This window comes from Mixophyes fleayi, chromosome 10, assembly GCF_038048845.1.
Source record: "Mixophyes fleayi isolate aMixFle1 chromosome 10, aMixFle1.hap1, whole genome shotgun sequence".
NCBI classification, from domain to species: Eukaryota; Metazoa; Chordata; class Amphibia; order Anura; family Limnodynastidae; genus Mixophyes; species Mixophyes fleayi.
In genome coordinates, this window is record NC_134411.1 from 10,296,189 (window position 1) to 10,322,094 (window position 25,906).

The 25,906-nt window shown below is 39.6% G+C and overlaps 1 protein-coding gene across 3 annotated transcripts in view; it reads right to left on the reverse strand.

The window, feature by feature from the left end:
* CHID1 (chitinase domain containing 1) overlaps positions 1-25,906 on the reverse strand; it is a 296,065-nt gene that overhangs the window by 141,247 nt on the left and 128,912 nt on the right. For all 3 annotated transcript variants that reach the window (XM_075187855.1, XM_075187853.1, XM_075187854.1), the window contains 2 exons: positions 20,270-20,371; positions 7,665-7,820 (listed from right to left, as the gene is read on the reverse strand). In XM_075187855.1, coding sequence (XP_075043956.1) covers positions 7,665-7,820; positions 20,270-20,371 — 258 coding nt within the window. The remainder of the gene's footprint in view (positions 1-7,664; positions 7,821-20,269; positions 20,372-25,906) is intronic.

Here is a 25,906-nt window from a genome sequence, read left to right on the forward strand (position 1 = left end):
CCTACAGACTACTGGAATTAATTAGGTGCTGCTGTATTTATCGAGCGCAGAGCAGTTCTTATGTTATTTACATGGGGGGATCTTATGTGCTTTATAGAGCAACAGTTACATGTTTTGGATGCTATATATATGTTGTTAACTGGGATATCTCTACATTTTAAAGGCAGCAGGCTATATGTTGGAGCTGAAGACTTTTGTCTACGAACTAGGAAAGAGAGGTTAATTGGGGATGGTTGTTTACAATGAACATGTGCCGGCTACAATGCAGGGTCTGAGGATTTAATGAAAATAAGTGAATAGGAGAATTACATGTGACTGTTCTTTCTGCAATAACGATGGCAAATTAAAGATATGTAGTAATGATAGCAGTGTTCGTGAGATATGGAGATACTGACATTACTTTATTTTCCTGGACCCCCTGTTGTGCAGGAGATGTGCTCAGTTGAGCTGCCAAATCCTGCCACGGGCATGCTTCGAATTGCAGTCAAGATAATGTTTTTCTTTTAGTGGAAGGTTTAAGTTGATTAGAGTAAGTGAATTTTCAGTAACCTTGTTCTGTATATATGGATATCTGCATGTAAAAATCTATTTCTGAATGCTCATTTCTCTCTCCCTAATCCTATTTTCTACGTAGGGCAGTACTAGAGAGTTTTGTACTGAGGCCCGGTGGTCTCAAACTGCGCCACAGTTTATTCACCAAATAATTTTCAGAAATAAACACAGTCTACAGGTCCTGCACAACAACAATTATTTGTGTGACGTTTCTTCTTAAAATGGCAGTGTCATAGTCTCCTAAGAGTAACATGAACTGATGTATAAAATGTATATGGTCACACAGCAAGCCCATTGCGCGCTCACAACGCGACATTGAAATACACTCTTATGTGAATAGCTGGGGCTAATGCAATGAAATTTGCAGATTCAACTCACAATGGAAAAATGATTTATAAATAAAAAAAAAAAAACCCTGAAACAACAAACAACGATCCAACCCCTAACGATACAGTTCCTGAAACAAAGTCAAACTATCCTTAATAAGATGTCCTCCCGTATTACCCTGAAGCCTTTTAAATCAGAACCACGCAAGTAATCTACATTTAGTCACCGGAATATGTTCATTGCCGGCATCGGCTGAAAAGAGTATGACTCTGTATACTCTGTGGAGATCGTGAACATATGTGCACACAAACTGCAGGATCGGAAGGTGAATGGAACGAGATTATCAAACGTGCAGACCAACCAAATGAGATGACAATCGGTACTCTGGGATGACTGTCACTCATCGTGCAAGTATGCACATTAACACGATATCTGACCAAATGTTCGTATATCAGCTGATTGGGCCGATGATTGGCTAAAAATCCTCCAGTGTGTACCTAGCCTTAGTATTGGTAATTCATTACAGTCTGATGAACTTAAAATAACTTTTTCTGGTTTCTATTTTTTTACTATAATTTATAAATGTGAATATAAATAGGTGATAAATTAGGTACACAACACATTACTTGAAGGAATTTATATTAATATAAGGTAGCATGGGGGCAGGTTGGGCTGGGGAACAGGGGGGCATCTCCCCCCCCCAGGCTGGTCCCATAGTGGGCTACCTTGGACTGGGTCACTGGGCCACGGGCATTTTTTTTTCCTTTAAAAGTGGAGTCTTGCCCCCGGGCTAAAATTTGCCAGCCCTCCCCTGTAAGGTAGTAGCACATGATAAAGGATATTAATTATAGGAAATAGTTTATATTGTTTCCCATGACAACTTTAACATTAATATTATTTTTGTAATGCTAAAGAGTTAGCTAATCATAACATGAAATGTTATAGGAAAATACAGTTTTATTATTGAATATTGCACTGAGATTATCTGATCACTTCTTTATGAAATCACTCTTTAGAGGCTAAATTCAAATAGAGGATTAACACAGCCATGTCTGCTGTCAGTTAATTCCACCACTGAGCACTGCAAGATATAGGAAGACTTTAATAAAATACATAAGATTATGTATATTAATATTGTTATGTTGTAAATATAACATCTAAAAAGACTATATAATTTACCTTGAGTATCGGCTCTGTCAATAACAATATATCTAGTGATATAACTCACATATGCTGTTCGGAGATCTGATTAAAAAATTTGAAAATTCTTACTTCAAAATAAACATAGATTTGTATACAAAAAAAAAAGAAGAAAAGGCCTGTCATTGCCTTAATCTCTTCTGCCATTAACATTATCCATCTTGCTACTTGCAACTTTTTTATATAAAAACAAATTTATTATATAATATATTAAAACAGATTATTTTAAACCAGGTCTCAATTATTGGTGAAAATATTAAAAACAGGTAAGTGAGAAAAGTATGAAAACAAGTGAAAAAGAAATAAGAGCGATCGGACCCTTCAGTGTAGTCGGTTTGTGATGGTATACAAATTATAATAATTATTGACATGAAGATTAGATATTGTAATAAAAATGTTTGGATCTTATGTCTTCATATCATAGTGCCCTATCTTTTATTATAATTTGACTCTCCAAACAATAAACCCATGGACATTAGAAAGTTATGTCCTTATGTATTATTATACTCCATCCCAGTCTTGTTAAACCTAGTAACACTGCAGCACTATAAGTTTGTCATGTCATTGATGCTAATGAAGGACCCTTATTTCATAGGGCCTCCTAGTATTTATTATCGATCAGGAAAGATCATGCTAATGGGGATATCTGAAAATGAGGATATTCACATTAATTGTTGGTATGTATTGTGAATTATGTGGGGAACAAACAAAATGTGTTAGTATTTCTACGCAGAAGGAGATCTCTATATGGTAGTCTCTTTAGTTGTATTCTCATTGGTTTCCATTGTGAGATTTATGTTACCTTCCTATTAGTCTTCCATATTTATTATATTGATAGGACATACAATTGGAGTCTCCCTATTAAATCATCAATACAGTAACAACAAGATAAATGATTTTCCTATTTGTTAAAGCACTCGAAAGAGCGTGAATTAGCGTTAACTGAAAGTCATTTGGCTTGAAATGTATTTTCTCATTAAATGGTACATATTCCACATATACATTACTATGCTAGATGTCACTTTCATCCTCCACTATATTCAAAGCCTCCCCTATTGGGCCTGACTTATCGATATAAAAGTGCTGCAGTGTAAAAAAGTTTTTTGAGCTCGCATTTTTTATAAAAAGTGCGGCTACTCGCTGCTTGCCGACTTCTCAATTCCGGGTCCGTGACATCAATATAATTGAGACCTGGTTTAAAATCTTATGTTTTAATATAATCATATAATAAATTAGATTTTATATATAAAAAAAAATTATTAGTGGACTGGAGTGCCTCAAGAACCAATACCCTTTATTTGCTTTTGGTATGTACTTAGATGAGGATAGTCCAATCCCTTGAGCGGATCAAACATTTCTTGCACTTCTACATGTACTTGCAGGATCACAAAATACAGCCATTAAAAGAAAAATGTCTGCTGATAAAGAGAAGACGGAGCTTTACTTGTGTCATCTATATAGATATCAGTGACAGCTCTTTCATTTTCACTGCATACAGTGTATGTGGGGATAGCACTTGTAAAATAGTGTTTTGTCGAGTCTCTACATTCTGACGGCCTACATTGTAGTGTTAATAGCATGAAGAAATCAAAGTGCGAGTGGATCAACCACAGCCTTCAAATCTTTACATTTTCTTCAAAAATCCATCTGGTTTTTTAGAGGTGACCTTATCCTGGATAACATTATTCACACTAATGTACTCTCACAACTGTCCCAAATATACCAATCTCCACTCTGAGACACATTTACTCCTCTTGTTTCAGTTGTGCCCTCTTCCAATTAGAATATAAGCTCTCTAATGAGCAGGGTCCTTCATAACCTTTATTTTTATGTCTGCAGTTATTTTGTCTACCTTGTATGTCCCTGTTTTATGTATGTACTGTTTTAACTACTGTATGGCGCTGCAGAGCACTGTGGCACCTTACAAATCTACGATAATAATAATAATAATAATTAAACTTGCTGGGCTTCTACACAAATTCATATAAATCTGATTGGCATTTAAATGTATACCATTGTTCCTTGGGGTTTGTATTATATAACAGATTATCAAATTTATAAGAGATGAACATTTCTAAAATATGGAGATAGAAAACAGGGTATTTAAATGGCTTAAAATATCTCTTATACGTAAACATGTAGCAATTGTTATGAAGTTGATACTTTTATTAGATTGTGAACCTTGCAATCCTTCTGCACATGTTCATGTTCCTGGCAGTTTGTCTAATTGCCAAAACAAAACTACTCTGTTAACAAAAGAAATAATTATTTAATTATTTTCCCAACTGTAATAATTTGTATTGTTTAAATGATAGATAAGTCAGATGAATAAATGTTGTATATAATATTTTAAGATTCTAGCAATCTTAACACAGATGGTGACTGATGAGTGAAGAGTTATGATTGGTAGTGAATGATTTAAATATGATTCAAGAGCTACAAACACTATTCCTCTGATGAAACTGCAGTCTGCAATGAAACGTGTTAGAAAATAATAGGTCTTTAACTTTCATACAGCTCAGTGGGGTGTCCAGATTCTACTTCCTAAAGTTGATATATCTGGAACCAGCATGACGAAAACTAAGGGCCTGTTTCAAGTTCAGACATAAGCTGTTTGCATGTGCGCACTGCACATGCCTGCAGATGTACGTAATTCATACTCGTACATATGACACATATGACCTCATGTCTTGAGAGACGGGACAGGGGGAGAAGAGAAAGACTAATACAGTAAGGGTTTGTTCACGAAGTGGCGGCTAATTTAAATCGTGAGTTCATCCTAATTACAAATAATAATAATCATCAAGTTGAATAATTACGCTTGTTTTCAGGCCTGTCTTTTAAACATCGGATCGGATGATTGACAAATCACCTGCACACCTGACCCCACTGATCTCATCAAACACCACTACTGTTTTTTTATTAGATTAACAATTTTATTGGATGTACTTATTGGAATGATATATAAAGTTTCTGTGCTCGGCTAACTGGATCTGTAATAAAATGCATGACCTGCTTTTATATTTTATGATCATCATCATCATCTATTTATTTATATAGCGCCATTAATTCCACATTGAAAGCTTGCAATCTAAATCCGAGAGAGACTAAGGGCAATTTAATAGCAGCCAATTAACCTACCAGTATGTTTTTGCAGCATGGGAGGAAACCGGAGTACCCGGAGGAAACCCCCGCAAACAATGGGAGAACATACAAACTGACACAGATAAGGACATGGTTGGGAATCGAACTCATGACCCCAGTGCTGTGAGGCAGAAGTGCTAACCACTAAGCCCTCGTGAATATGATATGATAATATCATAATACCTAATTAGCGCTTTCCCCTTTTAAACAATATACAAATTCTAACAAATTTTATAACATGTGCCTTAAACAGAAATGTGTGACAAAATAACGCTTTTTCAAATAAAAGTCCTTTTTTTTAAACACTGTGTCTATAGCCAACAAAACAAGTGAACATGTATACGCATCCAAATGTATACATTAAATTGTCCTGTTCAATGTATTCTTTTTTTCCCAGTTGTCAATGCTTCTACATTTGACTTCTCTTTCTCTTTTTAATAGAATTTAAGATCTAGTAGAGAATATATTATAGCACTGCCTTTCTCCTACTCAACTGACACTGGCATTAACTGGATTGCAACAATTGTTCAGGAAAATAACTGTTACATCTTTTCACATACTTGATAAGCAATGTAGTAATATTGAAAATACTGCAAACATATTTTAACTTGGAAGGGGATTAAAAAATAAAATTATTTATCATATGTAACATATCCATAGTGACCTTCATGGAACAAACATCTCTATATATTTGTGATTATTTCTACATGCGCCGCACATTAAATTTTGCATAGAATTATTTAGAAAAGACTTGGCTGAAATCAACTCATATAAATCTGCGTTCCCCACTAAAAAAATACTGATTAAGCTGCTTCAAGCAAGATACATTAAAGTGCATATTTTGCATATAATGAGGTGCCCTTGATGCTGGGATGCAGGCTTAAATGTTTTGATCAAAATATGAACTAATACCTCCTCATCTTTTCATTTTGCTAGAAAACATATAGATATGCAGTATTAAGCATAAGTGCTAACAACAACTCTCCTTTTGTTTTGTATAGATATATGGGCATTTATATTGCGACGCAGCTGGTACCATATACAATATGAGATATACTGAACGCAGGCTTATTGCCCTGCAGCTGGTACCATATATAATATGGGATATACCGAGCGTGGGCTTATTGCCATGCAGCTGGTACCATATATAATATGGGATATACCGAGCGTGGGCTTATTGCCCTGCAGCTGGTACCATATATAATATGGGATATACCGAGCGCGGGCTTATTGCCATGCTGCTGGTACCATATATAATATGGGATATACCGAGCGTGGGCTTATTGCCATGCTGCTGGTACCATATATAATATGGGATATACCGAGCGCGGGCTTATTGCCATGCAGCTGGTACCATATATAATATGGGATATACCGAGCGTGGGCTTATTGCCCTGCAGCTGGTACCATATATAATATGGGATATACCGAGCGCAGGCTTATTGCCATGCTGCTGGTACCATATATAATATGGGATATACCGAGCGCGGGCTTATTGCCCTGCAGCTGGTACCATATATAATATGGGATATACCGAGCGTGGGCTTATTGCCATGCAGCTGGTACCATATATAATATGGGATATACTGAGCGCAGGCTGATTTTTTCTCTTTTTTTTTTCCATCACAGGTTTGACCAAACCATAGCTACATATTGTTCCGTTTTATTTCCTCAAGTTCATCTATAACTACAGATTTAACTAACCTTGAGCTACACACTGTTATTTTTATAAACATCCAGACATCATTTTTATATGATAAGATATATACATTATCTCTGTACATTTAAAACACAGATATGGTTTATACCAAATGCCTACATTTTCATTAGCCTTTTCATAGTGGCTGTTAAGTTTATGGTGTGTTTATAGTGAGCACTGAGGGAGCAGTTACTATTTGGGTAAACAATGTGTTTTGTGGATTTTCATGATATATTGCAATTTAAGACAACTGCACTGAAATACAGATTCCTGAGAACAAATGGTAAAGTCTGCTGTGCCGAGTAGCATCTGAAAATATACAAAATGTGGCTAAACGGCTTCTTTTAAAAGAAATTCTAAAGCTAACATTTTTCAGAGTGATACCCGCAAGAAGCTTATCTGCCCGAATCTGCTGTTTTATACTCGAAGCAGTGCTGATTCGGTGGGAGATTCAAGTAAGTAAAACAATTACTGTAAGAGGAGATTGCATTTTTCTAGAGTAGACGATAGTGTGTATCATTTTAACTTTTCCGAGATATAATAAAAAACAACAGCCAAGCATCATTATCTTTCTCTCTGCATCAAAGCGGAAAGCCAAAACATGTTTGAATAAATGTGGAATTGAGTAAGCAGACCTCTAATGTGGAAAACATCCACACAAAGCCATACTAAAACACAAAATATCTGAAATGTACTTCTCAGCAATGAATTATTTCACACCTCAACAAAATGTCATTCTTACCTGCTCCCCAGAATTGGCTCACCGGAGGCTCCAAGTGCTGAGTAATCCATCCCATAAAAATGAAGCCCAAGTAGTATCTTCTTTCTCCATTTGGATTCCGGATCTAGTATCTGAACACAAGCCTGTACCCATGATATGGGGGAGTTGGGACCTGGCCTAGATGAAGATGAAAAATACCTTTTAAACTGTGAGACTTCTTGAAAGTTTTTCAACGATATTAATTACCAGTCTTGAAATATCTCCACAAAGGTTTATTTCAGGTGATCAATAGACAACAGTATTACAGATACAGGTAACACTAACACATGTTTAGCACAAAAGGCATAATAAAGCCAATATGGATCAGTAGAAGTGTAATGTCAGGTTCTGCCAGAATGGGAAGTCAGGACTTCTGGGTTGTATAGTCTGCCCCTTAGCCTATATGCTATAGTAGTCTAGCCCTCCCTTTACCTTGTTTTGCCTGACCTATCTAATCTTAATTGAACTACTGTTGAAGAAACAGGTACGGCTGATTTTCCTAGTTGTCCCAGTATCCTCAAGCAAAATGTAAAGTCAGCTCTGGCCCCATAAGTTTGTTGGATCATTTTGTGGCTTCTTCCAATCTCCACTCTTAATGGTGTCCCTGGCGGACTTGTCTCAGTGGTCTCTGTTCATAGCTCTAGCTTCAAAATTGTTCCTGGTCTACCCTGTTTTTGTGTCTGTTCCCAACGTGTTCTGTTTAATTTTAATTGTAAGCCCTGGGGGCTCACTGCATATCCTTCTGTGCAGATCATATATCAGTTATGTTTTGGTTTATGTATTGCTAACCCTTTCTGTGTCAATAGGTTTTAATTGACTGATAATCTGCTATGATTCTCAGACCTTGTCCTTGACTTTCATAATTGATTCTTGTATTTAACACTTTTTTAAACATTTTTATATAGCGCCACAATATTTTTAGCACTTTTCAATGACCATACAAGCTTCTAAGACTAAACATGGAAGACATAATGATAAAAAGTGAAATAGGAATCTGTGCACAAGATATTGATGAAAAGGAACAAATGCAGAATGTCCAATGATCTTAGGCTAATATATGAGTGTGCTATGAGTAAATAGCATGAATCCTAGACAGTGAGTAGCAATAAATACGGTCATAGCTGATTTATTGTATATAAAACGGTAAATTAACTAAAGAATTTGATAAGATTAATGAAGGTGTCATTTGGAGTGTGGCTTGAAGAAGGATAAGAGACGTGATTCCTTGCAAATCTGTCTAATCATTGCTGTGGTGTGTGGTTCCACAGCTAAAGTCTGGCTGCTCCCTGGAGGCATGGGAAAGTAGAGTGGATAGGCTGCAGAAGCCAACATGGTAGTGTAGATTAAACAATATGGTCTGAAGCCAGAGTGCGCAAATATAGTGTCTGTGTCCTGCCTACAGTGAGTCAGAAGGTGAACTTCACAGTCACCACCAAGACTTTTGTATCAGGGCATATCACTCAGCTCCCAAGCCACATAGTTCCCAGCACACACAAGGGAACCCACCTGTACTAGAGAAATGCCCTAAGGGGACTGGATATTCAACTTCACCCACATCAGTCTTATCACCTTACTATCTTTATTTCCATCCTTGCCCACCTCCTTGCTGATGGGCAGTCCCTTCCAGAGCCCATTATGGCACAGATGTTAGTGGTCATTACTCACACATGCTGCTCTAAGTCTCTCACATCCCACTCACAAATGCATTCATGAGAGCACCGGATAATAAAATGATGATGATCCTAAAGTAAATGGTTTGTCAACGCTCTAAAATCGATAGACTGGTGCTACTGAGGCGCTGCAATGTCCGCATTGCATGTCTTCTCAAAAGTTTGGAGGGAAATCTCTCTAGCATTTGTTTCAAATACTGGTTTGAAGACACCTTTGGTACAGATCAGTTTTCTACCTTTCTGGTCATAAAATGGGTCATAGGGACCGTTGAGTGCTCCTATTCCTTGTTCGTGAAGTTTTGGAATTTTCGTGACTGGATGCAGATCTTCTGCCAATTTATGAGGAGAGATCAATATAGATAACAACCACATCACACTTTTTGAGTATTATTCTGCAGAATTACAAAAGCAGAGGTCCTGGTTGTCCTTATTCCTGGTTGTGAAGATTATGTGAGCTGCACATTTCCTACTCTATTGTTGTCTATAGCTAAATTTGGGGTGGTGGATTGTAGCTCCACCCACTTTTTTAACCTCTTAATTGGATGCTAACACATGGCAGGAGCGTGGGTAATTCTATTATGGTCGTGTTCTCCACTTTTAGCATGTTAGAATGAGGCAAACTTACACTTACATACCTTCATAACAGCAAATTGACCAGAATAGAAGCTTTGTTACAAGGGAGCTTTTATGCTCCTGCTTCATCCTGGACAGCGGTTGTAACTGGCTGGTGACCACTTATTCTCCTGAAAATTGACAGGACTTCTTTCTGCTTGTTCCATAGTTTCAAGGGACTATTGTATCCTTTGTACTTCAGTTTTGGGCATGGTTAAGATATCTTCATAGTTGAAAAAGAAGTTAGATTGGAGAATTATGTTTTATTTCTCCAAGTTGGGATTTGAGTTTGTGTTGAGTGAATTGTTTGTTCTTACTATGTTTCCTATCGAACTTGCAAGATTTGGAGACTTTCTAGTGATCTTATACTAGCTGTATGAGATCATTAAGGTGACTGCATATAATATTTGGGAAGTAAATTCTATTCTAGGTCAAAGAGGACTTTAGTCCTTAATTTTTAAGAGCACCTAAACCAGATATTGTGGATGGACGAGAATCTTTGGCTTCCTTGGATTGGATGTGGTACGGTAGCAACCTACCACATGAGAAGAATAGGTTAACACTGGTTGCACGGGTTTAGCGCTAGCAATTCCTCAGTTCCAGCTAACCACACATCCACTGGAAATTGAGGAAAATATGCGCCTTCCCACTGATTTAATCAGTTAAATAAAATGGACTTTTAAAGGACACAATTGGCTTCAATTGTGGAAAATTTGGAATTTCTACTCAGCTACAACTTGGAGTAAGAAGTAAGATCCAGTTTAATCCTGTATACAAGGATTGAGGCATACCCGTATGGAAGAGTTTAATAAGACAGTGCCAGCAAAATAATTTGCAACAAGTTGGCCTATGCAGCCCTGTCGACCGACAATGCAAGAAACTAGAAGTAAGAAAAAGTAGCTCTTTCTGACAGATTTTCCCTCCATCGAGTACAAGACATTTAAATGTTAACCATTTAGCCAAGGTGCAGCTTATCTCAATATTGGACTTCTACTCTTTGCCCCTTTCTTATGTGGCCTAATGGATTTCTGTCCCTGTCAGTAGCCTCTACTGCCCCTTACTCTGTATTTGTGCTGTGGTGTTTATCTAGTGACTGATGATTGTGCAGTTTCACTGTCACTTTTTTGATGCTGTGTTGGAATTTTTGCATATACCTGAGAGCACTAAGGCCCAAAAGGCAAAGGAGACTGATATAGGCACAAATACATATTGTGACAGAATCCATGATTGCTCCTAGTGGTTCAGATGTTAGGCAGAAATGGAAGTTTTTAAGATATATCTATTTTATCTTTACATGGTATTTAGTGTTTTTTAGGTAATTTTTTGCGCAAATACACCCATTTTTATGGGGCTCGCTAAAATTTATGGTCAAGATAGCAGTGCCAGGGGGATAGGCACCAATCGGTTAGGCTCATTCTTTGTTCTTTGCTCAGTGTGGATTAGGCACATGTGTAAACCTATTGTCACACGGCGCTCATTCGGCTTCCACAACCGAAGACTAAGACCCTCACATGTCCCTCATTAGGCATACCTCAGTGCCTGGCGTTGGTTCTGCACATGCGCAGACTTAGTACCTGTCTGTAGATGGCAGTTTCCTATTGGTTCCTAGTCTTGGCTCTAAACTTGAAAAGGCACTTCCTCCCTTTCCTCTGGGCCTGTTGATCAAGTTACCTGCCTGATTAGGAACTTGTCTGTTTCCTGTGTGTTTACATGGATCGTCAGTGCCTCTGCTGTGTGTTGCTGTTCCACAGGCTATACCGCTCAAGCTGCACCTGTCTCTGCTGTGTTGCTGTTCCATGGGCTATACCGCTGAAGCTGCACCTCTCTCTGCTGTGTTGCTGTTCCATGGGCTATACCGCTGAAGCTGCACCTCTCTCTGCTGTGTTGCTGTTCCACGGGCTATACCGCTGAAGCTGCACCTGTCTCCCCTGTGTTGCTGTTCCACAGGCTATACCGCTCAAGCTGCACCTGTCTCCCCTGTGTTGCTGTTCCATGGGCTATACCGCTCAAGCTGCACCTGTCTCTGCTGTGTTGCTGTTCCACGGGCTATACCGCTCAAGCTGCACCTGTCTCTGCTGTGTTGCTGTTCCACGGGCTATACCGCTCAAGCTGCACCTGTCTCTGCTGTGTTGCTGTTCCACAGGCTATACCGCTCAAGCTGCACCTGTCTCCCCTGTGTTGCTGTTCCATGGGCTATACCGCTCAAGCTGCACCTGTCTCTGCTGTGTTGCTGTTCCACGGGCTATACCGCTCAAGCTGCACCTGTCTCTGCTGTGTTGCTGTTCCACGGGCTATACCGCTCAAGCTGCACCTGTCTCTGCTGTGTTGCTGTTCCACAGGCTATACCGCTCAAGCTGCACCTGTCTCCCCTGTGTTGCTGTTCCATGGGCTATACCGCTCAAGCTGCACCTGTCTCTGCTGTGTTGCTGTTCCACGGGCTATACCGCTCAAGCTGCACCTGTCTCTGCTGTGTTGCTGTTCCACGGGCTATACCGCTCAAGCTGCACCTGTCTCTGCTGTGTTGCTGTTCCACAGGCTATACCGCTCAAGCTGCACCTGTCTCCCCTGTGTTGCTGTTCCATGGGCTATACCGCTCAAGCTGCACCTGTCTCTGCTGTGTTGCTGTTCCACGGGCTATACCGCTCAAGCTGCACCTGTCTCTGCTGTGTTGCTGTTCCACGGGCTATACCGCTCAAGCTGCACCTGTCTCTGCTGTGTTGCTGTTCCACAGGCTATACCGCTCAAGCTGCACCTGTCTCCCCTGTGTTGCTGTTCCATGGGCTATACCGCTCAAGCTGCACCTGTCTCTGCTGTGTTGCTGTTCCACGGGCTATACCGCTCAAGCTGCACCTGTCTCTGCTGTGTTGCTGTTCCACGGGCTATACCGCTCAAGCTGCACCTGTCTCTGCTGTGTTGCTGTTCCACAGGCTATACCGCTCAAGCTGCACCTGTCTCCCCTGTGTTGCTGTTCCATGGGCTATACCGCTCAAGCTGCACCTGTCTCTGCTGTGTTGCTGTTCCACGGGCTATACCGCTCAAGCTGCACCTGTCTCTGCTGTGTTGCTGTTCCACGGGCTATACCGCTCAAGCTGCACCTCTCTCTGCTGTGTTGCTGTTCCACGGGCTATACCGCTCAAGCTGCACCTCTCTCTGCTGTGTTGCTGTTCCACGGGCTATACCGCTCAAGCTGCACCTGTCTCTGCTGTGTTGCTGTTCCACGGGCTATACCGCTCAAGCTGCACCTGTCTCTGCTGTGTTGCTGTTCCACGGGCTATACCGCTCAAGCTGCACCTGTCTCCGCTGTGTCGCTGTTCCACGGGCTATACCGCTCAAACTGCACCTGTCTCCATTGTGTCACTGCTCCACGGGCTACATTGCTCAAGGTACACCTGTCTCCACTGTATCGCTGCTCCACAAGGCTATACCGCTCAAGTTACACCAGACTCTACTGAGTAGCTGCTCCACGGGCTATCCTGCTTAAGCCGCTCCAATCTCCATATTTGTGCCATCTGGATCATCTGCTCTGCATTCCTCCCTGTGGCCCGGCTGTACTACAGGTTGTATCGCTCAAGCTGCTTGACTTCATCTACCTTTGTTGGCTGGACTGTTCCTATTGCATTTGTCTTTATTGTGTTGCTGTATTACGGGTCATCCCACTCTGGCTGCACTTATTGTTATTATCCTGCTGGTTGGACTGTTTATTGCACCTCTCATCGTGCTGCCATATTGTGGTCCCAATACTCAAGCTGCCCTTGTCGCTACTATTCTGCTGCTGGACTGTTCATGCCACTACTGTTCTTATTATGCCAATATACTGCTAAGCTGTATCTACTCCTATTACTCTGCTAGTGGAACTGTACATGTTGCTATTATTCTCCTTGTGTCAATATACTACAGACTGTTCTGTTCAAACTCCTAGTCATCATTAAACAGCTACTTGAATTATTCATCCTGCATCTGTCTTCACTCCGCTACTTTTAAGTAGAGCTTACATCTCAACCATCCTCATTGTGTCTGCATACCTTTACACCTACTCCCCTGGGATCTTTCCTAACACTCCTGGTAGGGACCGCGACCTACAGACAGACGCAGCTGAGACCAAATCACCTTGCGGTGATCACTGATGAATACCATGCGTCCGTTAGACTCAGCACCCTGCTAGGAGTAGCGCCAAGTTGGGCAGGTCCCAGAGTCCAGTGTACCAAACCTTGACACCTATTTTCACACCAACATACAAAAAAACCCACCACCAATACAGTTATGCCGGACATTTAACCCTGTACTTTTAATGGGATGCACTTCTGTTGGAAATTACATTTCTAGATGCACTTCAACCAATTTAATAATAAAATACAAATACAAAAAAGTGACTCGTAGTAAAGACAGTGCCAATATGTCTCAGACATAGGAGAATAAAGTGAGTAGTATTTTAAGATAAAAACTTATAAGTTTAAATTAATGAAGGAGGTGGCAAAGTGGAAGAAAAGTTGTTGTGACAGTTTTATTAATTCCACAATTTGTATTTCCAGTTGAACTCAGTCATACAAAATAGGCATACAGTGATTTTCCGTGGAGTTGCCCGCATTCTGAATATGGACATGGACCTATATAAGCATTAGGAGGAAAATAGTCATATTTTCACAGATAGAAAAGTAACTGCGGGTCTTGCATGTTATAAATGATGCATAAGATCTAAAGCAGTTATAGTAAATGGCTCTTCCAATTGTTTAAGTGAGTGGAGAATTTTGGTCATGAAGAGGCTGCAGAGGGCAAAAAATACAATGGAAGTTCTTTGCTGCAGATAATGTAACATAGTTGATGAGGTTGAAAAAAGACACCAGTCCATCAAGTTCAACCTATTTTAAATCTTCTGCAACTGTCAATCGTGAAAAATCTCTCCTGACCCAATATTGCAGTCTTTTCCACTACAATCCTTCATTTTAATTAACGGGTGTAATCCTGGTTTCCCTTTTTCGCTAACCCTTTCTTGAACATATCAATTGAATTTGCAATCACAACCTTCCCTGGCAGTGAATTCCATATATTGACTGCCCTTACTGTAAAGAACCCCTTCCTTTACTGGTTGTGAAGCCCTAACTTTAGGTGTTGAACACGTGTCCTGTGTACAGTCATTGGGATAAAAAGATCCCATGACAGTACTTTGTATTGACCCTTAATGCATTAGCAGATAGTAATCATATCCCCTCTTAGACACCTCTTTCCTAAAGCAAACATGCCTAAATTGTCTAACCTTTTCTCATAACTTAACAATGCCATACCCTTTATCAATTTTTAGCCCTTCTCTGAACCCTTTCTAGTTCCAAAATGTCTTTTTTATAGTTTTGCCCAGAACTGTACTTTGTATTAAAGATGAGGTCTTACCAATGATTTATATAGTAGCAAAATTACACTGTCTTCCCTTTTTATGCATGTCAATACTTCATTGGCCCTTGCAGCTGCTGCTTCATTGAGCACTACTGCTAAGTTTACTGTCTACGAGCACTCCCAAATCTTTTTCCATTATAGATTCCCCTAAATGTATCCTATTTAATTTATATATTATGTGCTTGTTTTTGATCCTTAAATCCATAACCTTACATTAATCTTTGCTAAACTTCATCTTCCATTTGGCCACCCAATCCTTTAGTTATTCAAGTTCATCTGTAGAGAAACTACATATTGTTCTGATTTTATTACCTTACAAAATATAGTGTCATTTGCAAAAATGGAACCTTTGCTCTCTAAACCATCACCAAGGTCATTAATATATTAAAAAGGAGTGGCTCCCTGCACAGAACCTTCAGGTATACCATTTAAAACTTTTGTCCAACTAGAAAATGTTATATTAATCATAACTCTCTGTTTCCTACTCTTCAACCAGTTTTCGACCCGAGTACAAATGTTGTTTACTAGACCCAGTTCCCTTATTTTGTAAACCAACCTCTTCTGTGGCACTGAATCAAAGGCCTTTGGAAACTTTAAGTAGACCACATCTACTGTACTACCATGGACTAAGTTCCCACTAACTTCCTCATAGAAACTAATCAGATTGACATGACCTATCCCTCACAAATCCATGCTGATTTCCACTAATAATCTTACTGTTCATCAAGTAATCCTGAATACTATTTCCTAATATACCTTCTAGTAGTTTCCCCACTTTTGACGTCAGGCTTACAGGTCTATAATTCCCTGATAGTGATCGTATTCCCTTTTTAAACAATGGCAAGGCGTGGCTAAATAGTGGGTGTAGCATATTATTGTTTGGCATGTGCTTTATGCTAAGGTTAAAAACAAGCATTATGCTGGACGAATTTAGTTAAATATAACACTGTACGTTATCCCAGGTGTAAGATTTAGCATAGGTGTTCTGCCTTCAGCATTGTTGTTTTATATATGCATTTTATTATGTGTAAACTCCACATAGTGGCCAGTCTAGTATCAGCTTAATTAAACACTTAGGTCTCCATAGTTAGTTCTCGGTGCACCTTGGGTATATGGCAGGAGTTCTAACATGCTAAGTCAGAGATGCAAAATATCTTCCCCCTTGACAAAGTATTTTATACAGCTATGCTATGTTTTTATGTTTGCATTGCATTACATCTATTCCAGTGTTGGCTAACCTGTGATACTCCATGTGTTGTGAAACTACAAGTCCCAGCATACCCTTCCAGCAATAAGATGCTATATATTGGCAAAGCATGCTGGGACTTGTAGTTTCACAACACCTGGAGTGTCACAGGTTAGCGCCAACACAGATCTATTCACATAGTGATTCCATTCTACCATCTATTTATTTCTGTTTTTCCACTTGATCTCATATGATCTTTACTACCAAAATAAACATCATTCTTCAGATCTTCACATCTAGACTGGATTATTTTAGTAGGAGTGGGTATGCTGTCTGATTATATTCAGGCCAAAGGGAAGATTATAGTGAAGACACAACAATTGGTGTCAATTCTTTACTTGCTCTTTAAGAGCTATTGTATTTTTCCACTTTTCCAGCTTGCATAGTTTAATGCTGTATACTGTTCAAGCACTGACCTCAATCTAAGAAAGGAAAGGCATTGATCGCCTTTTCACATCTGAGGGACTAGCAAACATGACATGGAGGAGGGGTGGAGGTACTATAAGGGATTTACTTGTCAATCGAGTCACTGACGAATGAATAAAGTGACAGCAGGTGACCATATACAGTAGCTGGAGCATTATGTCTACAGCACACAATTCTCGAACAGACCATTTTTGCAAAAGCAGCTGCAGCCTCTGGAAAGGGTCATCGTTATGAGGACATCTGAGAGTCACTTTTGCAGAGGCAACAGCATCAATAAGAAGGTGCATGGCCATCTGTGCTTTGCCAAGTCCATTCCTAAGGGCATTTCTAACCTGTCCATCACAAACTGGAATGCTCAAGCTGTCCATACACCCTGCTGTGTCTTGGAATAATGAGAAGAATGTGTCATGTTCTGAGGCCTCCGCAACGTGCATAAAATAGTACTGGTCCCAGCCTGGCTAGAGTGTTCTTGTTTTACTGAACCAAAGAGCAACAAACTATTTTAAAATTTAGTGTTAATGGGCAGATCTGCAAAGTATAAGATACTCCAGTTCCAATTTGTGGCCGCTCTATACACTGGCAAAATTTATATTCACATACATGTATTATAAAAATATAAATTACACATTCTATTAAAAACAAGATTAAATTGCTTAGTAACTAGACCCAGTCTTGTACTGTCCATTTTAACTGCATCCTGAATCGCCCACTGATGCTCATATTCTCCCTCACTCATTACCTATCACAGTCATACTACAGGGTATATTTACTAAACGACGGGTTTTAAAAAGTGGAGATTTTGCCTATAGCAACCAATCAGAATCTAGCTGTCATTTTGTAGAAATAAATGATAACTAGAATCTGATTGGTTGCTATAGGCAATATCTCCACTTTAATATACCCCCAGGAGTGCAGATCTTCCCTAGCTGATTACAAATCTGCAGCTTGAACCTCGCTATGGTCAGCCAACCATCTCTCACACATGCAGCTATATGATGGGGGACTTCAAACATAGATAGAGGTTATAAATGTATACAGAAATTAGACTATCTCAATTAAAATTATTTTCATTGCCTGGTCTAACATTCAGAGAGCATACCCTGTAGTAGAGTAAATTGTAACATGATATTCTAATATTGAGTTAGTTTCTCAGCTCTGGCAGACAGCACTGCTATTTCTGTAAATTGCAAAAGTTCTTCAATTTCCTCAATGATAGCCTGGCTAAATTAAATATCACAGTGCAGTTAAATGATGAAATGAACTGCCTGTGAGTTTTCGTAACCCTTCACAGTCTGCTAAAGCCACTAGTGTTCATGTGAGAAGCTATGAAGACCAGAGAGTAAGTTCTACTGGAAGGACAGTGTACAAGATCCATAAAAATAATAATAGGAAATCTTTGAAGAACAAGTTAATATTTTCTTAAGGGTAAACTATATTTTTGTGGGGCTTTGTCAGCTAAGTGTTACAGTGGCAAAATTGACCCTTTAGGGCAGTGTTGGCTAACCTGTGACACTCCATGTGTTGTGAAACTACAAGTCCCAGCATACCCTTCCAGTAATAAGCTGCTATATATTGGCAAAGCATGCTAGGACTTGTAGTTTCACAAACACATGGAGTGTCACAGGTTAGCCAACACTGCTTTAGGGTATATTCTACTATGGCTGGGCTTGCTCTATTCACACATAACCAGTATAAATGTCTACATAGATGCCACTGCTTAGTGAATGTATATATTGCTTGAAATCACTCACCGGGAGGCCCAGGGAAGACTCAGAAGAGGACCCGGGGATGTCAGAGTGCAGCACCTCAGGCCCCAGATCCAGGGACTGGCAGACTCCCAGGAGCACTGGGTAGGACCTAATAAACCTGGAAGGTGATTTACCTCCTGGAGCTCAGTGAGCATTGGTTGCTGGTGCTCTAAGGCTGCCCCCCTCTCCCCCCCTCTCCCCCCCCCCTCAAGTTGCATGTTTTATCATGCTATTTGATTATAACTGTGTAAACAGCAAACAAACCCGCTGTTTGCCATTACTGTAATCAGGGGCGCAGGCAGGGGGGGGTTTCTGGGACTCCAGAAATCCCTCCCCTACGCTATCGAAGTGCGTACGGCACTGTACTATACTATATTGTATACAGCACCGCCGCGGATGCTTCTTTGACAGCTCCGTGGCTGCTGTATAGTACAGTGCTGCCGAAATGGAGCAGCTCTCTCTATTTTTTTATTTTTTTTGGGGGGGGAAACCCCCCCCCCCCTTAAAAATCTTGCGTGCGCCCCTGGTAATATAACAAAGGGTGTATGGGACTGATCTGAATAATATACATGAAATAACGTGAGTGTACATACTTCACTAAATAAGTCTGCCATTCCCTCTTCCCTCCTCTAAAGCAGGTTGCCACATTAGTAGGGAGATGATTTCCTAACACAGCAGGCACACAATGATGAAACAGAGCAGACTTGCTTTGCAGAAATGCACAGTGTGGATTGGATGATTTATACAAAGGGACAGGGTCAGTGATGTTACTATAACTGAAATAACAGCATCCTCTACGATATGTATCAGATCAGGCCACCTAAAAATGTTGGTGCACTGTCAGCTGTCTGGAGTGGAGTGGGGAGGTGATACGTTTAAAAGGGCTGCAGTGGAATGTCCGGGTAACACTGAACAATGTATCAATCATATTGGAAGTTTTCCATTTTGATATATTGCAGTGCTTTAAAGAACCTCCGAATCAAAAATTTTAAAATTTCATATATAAAACGTGACTGTTAAATATATTGTTCATCAAGTTACATGTTATTGGATTAGTGCCATTTGCAACTCCTCTGCAGTTTTGTTAAAGAGCACTGTTTAAAAGAATGTTACATCCCCACACTGTTCCAGACAACAGAAGCCATAACTTTGGGAGAGTGTCCAAGTGGGAACTGGTAGAGTTATAAAAGCTGCAATCGGTCAAGCTGCCTTGAGATAATTGGACTACACCTCTGTCTAAAAGTCCAAAAATCTATGAAATGCATTTTTGCAGAACAAGTTTGCAAGCCTCTCATTCACACTCAGAGACAGAAGTAACTATCTACTAATATGGCAACCCACTATAAAGGGGTGAAAGAAAGCATGAAGGACACAATTAGTTAAATATATACATTTTAGTTATATCAGGTATACCATACATTCTGTCTCTCAACCTGTATTTCTCACATTTACACATTTTTGAAAATTTCACGTCATAAACTGTCTTATCTTAGCACTTACCTTTGTGGATTTGAATAGTCGTAAGTCATAAGACTAAAGCTGTCCACATATGGAGCCAATGCGTCAAACTCCTTTTTCCCAAACATGCCAAACTGGTCAGTTCTGGAAGTAAAAGACAGAGCAACATTTATTTCTCAGTGCATATCTGCAAAACTTAACGAGTAAGTTATCCTCAATGCATTAAGTGGCTTGTCTGCCATTACAATGAATGAGCCGACTGCTAATGATACTAACGTTACAAAACTGAAATTGTAACAGAAAATCTGATTTCTGAAGTCCTTGCTATGAAAATATTTACACATATTATACTACACATAAAGATAAGAGGGGAGAACTAATTATGTATTTAAATAATGTTCCTTATGTCATGTATTTTGTGAGTGTTCTTTAATGCCAAATGTCTCCTAGTCAAAGCAACTTTCCAGTCTACTTTGTATTAAATGGCCAATGTACCCAGCTTGGTTCTGCAATGGCCCCATGTGGTGTAACTGATTGTAAGTGACTCATGCAAGGCCCCCTACTTTGTAGATAAGATACATACAATGATCCCTGTTAGTACAAACATATTTCTATGGGGCAGATTCAATTCTAAAAAACAATTGGCTGTGTAGTGTCCTGTAACGGCCGTGAGAGACACACAGCGTTTTTTTTCTTATGAAAGTACTGCTCACTTTTGCTCACGCCGCAAAGAGGTATGTAAGCGTTACGTTTTACCGAATAAACAATCATAAGGCGTGGCCGCATCGCAGTCAATTGAATCTGCAACATATGTCCAGCAAAAGAACTGGTTTGAAGCAGTCTCAGGGGGGTGAAGGGGGGGCTTGGATTCAGAGGTGCAGATTCAATTCTCTGCGTTGTTCTAAGAACAACTCGGGGCACCTATCATTACTGTTACTACAGTAATAGATGCGAATAATTGTGAATTAAGTTATGCGCTGAATTGTTCCAAATGGACAGCAATCTAGTTAGGTTCTAAATGACCGGTTCAGATATAGTGGCTGTGCAATATATATATATATACACATATATATACATATACATACACATACATACAAGTTAACCCATGCATGATACTCATGCATTCTAGTCAAATCAAGCTACTTAAGGTGTTAAAAAGGTTCTTGTCATGCATTTGGGGCCTCCTCAGGGGAAGAGCGTTACTTCCCGACGTAAGCGCCCTTTTTTAACATGGTTTTGTCCACATGTCAACACCTCATCATTTTTCTCCATCACCTCATCCTTCATCTTTATCGCCACATCTATCCAGATGTCTATCCAGACACAGGGATCTCTCTCAGCGGTCCTGAGTATCACACTCCTCTTGCTCTATCACCCCCGGCAACCACCAACCACTCCCCACTGTCACCCCCGGCAACCACCAACCACTCCCAACTGTCACTTCTCCTTCAAGAAATATATATATATATTTTTTTACATTTTTATAAACACTTTTAACAATTAACAAATTAAATCAACAAATTAAAAACATCTTAGTATATCAAATTTCAGCCCTTTCTGAGTTTTTTTTCCACACACACTAAGAATTTAGTAGGTCAGTGTATAACTTCGCCCAGGAGGTGGCGCTGCAGCTTGTTGTTTTTTTTCCCCACACACAGACACAGGCCACTAGGCTTTTATATAGTAGATATATAGGAACTAGATAGGTTACTGGTAAAAAAAACTACACACTCTGTACAAACAGTTTATAACAGTTAAACCTGATACCTATAAATAACACCAAGTACAATATCATACATAAAAAATGAAGAATGCATATATAATCCGGTTAAAAATAAACCTAAACCCTAAAGGAGATTAAAAGGTGAGTCAACAATCTATGGATAAATAAATAAATACTAATACAGATGAGCAACCAACTATATGACAATTAAATACATTTCATGTGAACACAGCAATCCAATGTCTTTATATAGGTTGCGACCTTGTTTTAATTGATGGAACTATCGCATTTAAAAATAGTTGATCAATGTATTGGAAAACATCCTTAAACCTTATGAACAGTCACTTGATCAGAATCCAATGTTAGGGGATGAATAACCAGTGAGCCGGTGTTGATAACCGAGTAGGTCTCCAGTGTAGCAAGGTGATAATTCAGATTAGTCACTAACTGTATTATAAGTCTGATGTGCCAAGCATGAATATTGAATCAGTTTGATACTTGCTGCTGCGGTGAAATGGATAAGAGCCTGGAACTGGGTACCCAGCTTGAAGGAAATCACCTGTATATATATATATATATATATATATATATATATATATATATATATATATATATATATTTATATTGAGGAAATACATCTGATATGAAATCACTGTATTTCATACAATTTTGCTAATAGTTCAGTAATTTATCTTGCAAGAACATCTGTGAAGGGATGGACCTCCTATGCCACCCCGCCATGCTGCTGGTGACCGGTTGGGCCTGCCTTCCCACTATCCCCTTTCTTAATCCCAAAATTGCTCCCTGTAAATGCTATAGAGGGCGCTGTGCTCTCAGCAAAAAGGGTCCTTTACCAGCACCTGGAACCGCTTCCTTCTGGGTACACACTTGCTGTTAGAGCACCCCCTTGCTGTGGATAGTTCTCCCTGGCCTCTCACAATGGGCCAGAGCTGCAGGGTAGCGGGCAGAGCATTATTGTCAGACGCTGGGTCCCAAACCAAAGCAACCGGATAACGGATTAGAGTGATCTAATCTATAGGTCACAGGAATCACAGCAGGTAAATAGGCGTCAAAGCAGGATCTTGAAACCGTGATGGTTATTGTTTAGAAAGGATCCTTATAAAGGACATTTACACACTAGTGAGAGGTACCAGAAGTACACATGGTATAAACTAGTTAAAATACAAAATAATTTCTGACACAGGTGTTGGAAGTGATAATCCAGGACCCCTGCCCATTCCTGGCACCACCAAGTCTGAGATATCACATTCAATGTTTAGCATCAGGATGCAATATTCTCTAAACTTGGATTTAACACAATTTAAACTTAACAATATGTACATGGATCTGTGATTTCCCACATTACTTGCTGTTTCATTATTCAGATATTTCCCTTGTCTCTCTCTCACAGAGGACACACAAGATACAAAGGATAATGACCCCATGTTGTGCATTCAGGCTTAAAAGATGTGTTGATTACTTACAAATCAAACGCTTAATTAACATGGAATTTCCTTTCTTTAAAAATGTTACAAAAACAATTTGCCACCAACATGGCATACTACTTCAGAAATCAATACATTTCCAATATAAAAATCAGTACATATGCAATGATATACATACATTGGTGCACTGCGCCACTAATTATATACAATTGCACGGTGGCTAAGTGGTTAGCACTTTTGTCTCACAGCACTGGGGTCATGAGTTCAATTCCCGACCACAGTCTTATCTGTGTGGAGTTTGTATGTTCTCCCTGTGTTTGCGTGGGTTTCCTCCCACACTCCAAAAACATACTAGTAGTTTAATTGGCTGCTATCAAAATTGACCCTAGTCTCTGTCTGTCTGTGTGTGTATGTTAGGGAATTTAGACTGTAAGCTCCAATGGGGCAGAGACTGATGTGACTGAGTACTCTGTACAGCGCTACGGAATCAGTGTCGATATATAAATGGTGATGATGAATTGTACAATCAGCTATTTGTAAGTGATCCGGCCACACCCTTCATATGTGAAATGTGTAGGCCGTTATTTATGTGAGCAGAAGCTTTTGCTTTACATATTACAATACATGTCGTAAGTAAACTACTGAATAAATGCATATTTGAATCAATTTGGAGGAAATTGTTGTAATTTGTCACAAACTCTGATCTCAAATTGGAAATAATTGGCTATGTCTGCACTTCTTAAAAGTTGAAATCTGCGAGTTAGGGCACTGTGGGAAAGAAGAGGCCTCAGGAAACACATAGTTTTCTAGAAATTGATTTTAATTACTCACAAGGGCACACAAATAAAGAATAATTAGCGTGGGCATTAGGTTTTACAGCAGGCTGTATTATTTTGTAGATAGAGGCCATCACAGATGTGACTGATGTTGGTAGTCTATCAGTAGGCCTGAGGGAATGAGAAGTTCTGTTAAAACTAGTATAACATAGGGTCAGACTCTCAGCAGAGCATGAAGCCTCGTAATGAAGAAAGACACTACTTTGTAGAATTAATTTACTGCAAATACTACCATTTAGCTTACGCCAACGAGATGCACAGATTTGTACTTCACATAACAAAAGAGCCATGACATACACAAGTATTATAAACTAAAAACATCTCCAACAAAAACAAGATCATTTATGTGCCCTAATATTTGCACCAACTTTCTAAAGGATAATAGCTCCATACAAAGACAAACAAAATTTTGTTTTATCATTTGAAGCAAAAGTGTTCAGACTGTATTTGCCCATTTTGCACTGGTTCCATAAACCTGCAAGAACTGTGATTTTGTGCAGATGTGTTTATGAGGTCTCTGCAAGCAGTTATACAACTTACATGGAAGTACATCTATCTGAATAACCATAGTTAACTTAGCATGAATTCTTATATTAAATTAAACTTCAGCATTACTTTTTGGAATAGTGAATACATGAACATACATCCTTGCAGTCTTCTTATGTTTAGGGTAAACTGAAGGGTTTTACATGTTTTCTAAACTCTGTTTACATAAGTACTGTACATATACAGAGAAAAACCTCTTTCATTGCTCAGTGCGCCATTTCATACAAATAGATACTAACAGCCAGCACTGTTAAACAGAGTAAAGGGTGATAGAGCTCACAGGGCCATAAGCCTTCTAGGTGGTAGTTACTAATCTGATAGTCAAATCCATGACACTGTTTAGCGCAACATAAAAAATCCAAAGGCTAACAGGGTGACATGGGAGAAATACTGACTTGTCATCACACTGACAGAGACACCACATTTCCGACCCGGCTCCAACAAATTGTGACTACACCAAAGGACAACTGTTGAAATTGACGTCAATTCAAAACGTGACTCTGACATTTTCGGTTTTAAAGCGGCAATGCATGGACCCAGCCCAGTATAATCTAATCTAAGGGGTAGGTTTATAGTTAGGGCTATGGTTAGGATTAGGGTTCACATTACGATCAAGCATTGGGTCCATGCATTGCCACTTTAAAACCAAAAATGTCAGAGTCGCGTTTTGAATTGACGTCAATTTCAACTGTCGACCTTTGGTGTAGAAGCAATTTATTGTAGCCGGGTCAGAAATGTGGTGTGTCTGTGTGATGGCAAGTCAGTATTTCTCCCATGTCGCCGAGAGATAAAAGAGAGAGACTGAAACAGACAGAATTAGAGCTAATAGAGAGACAGACAGAGAGACCGGTATGAGAGAAGCAGGCTGAGAGAGACAGCTGTGAGAAAGATGTTGAGAGAGACTGAGAGCTGAGGAAGGCTGAGAGAGAGGGAGACCCCTGTGTGAGAGAGAGAGAGAGAGAGAGAGAGAGAGAGAGAGAGAGGTGCTCAAAGCTGTTAGAGAGAGTGGCAGACGTGAGATGCAGTATGAGTGTTGAGAGACAGGCTGAGAGCTGAGAGACCCCTTCTTGGCTCTGCTGAAGATCTCCAGCCCCAACCCTTTCTACGCCAGCCACTCCCTGGCTTCCAC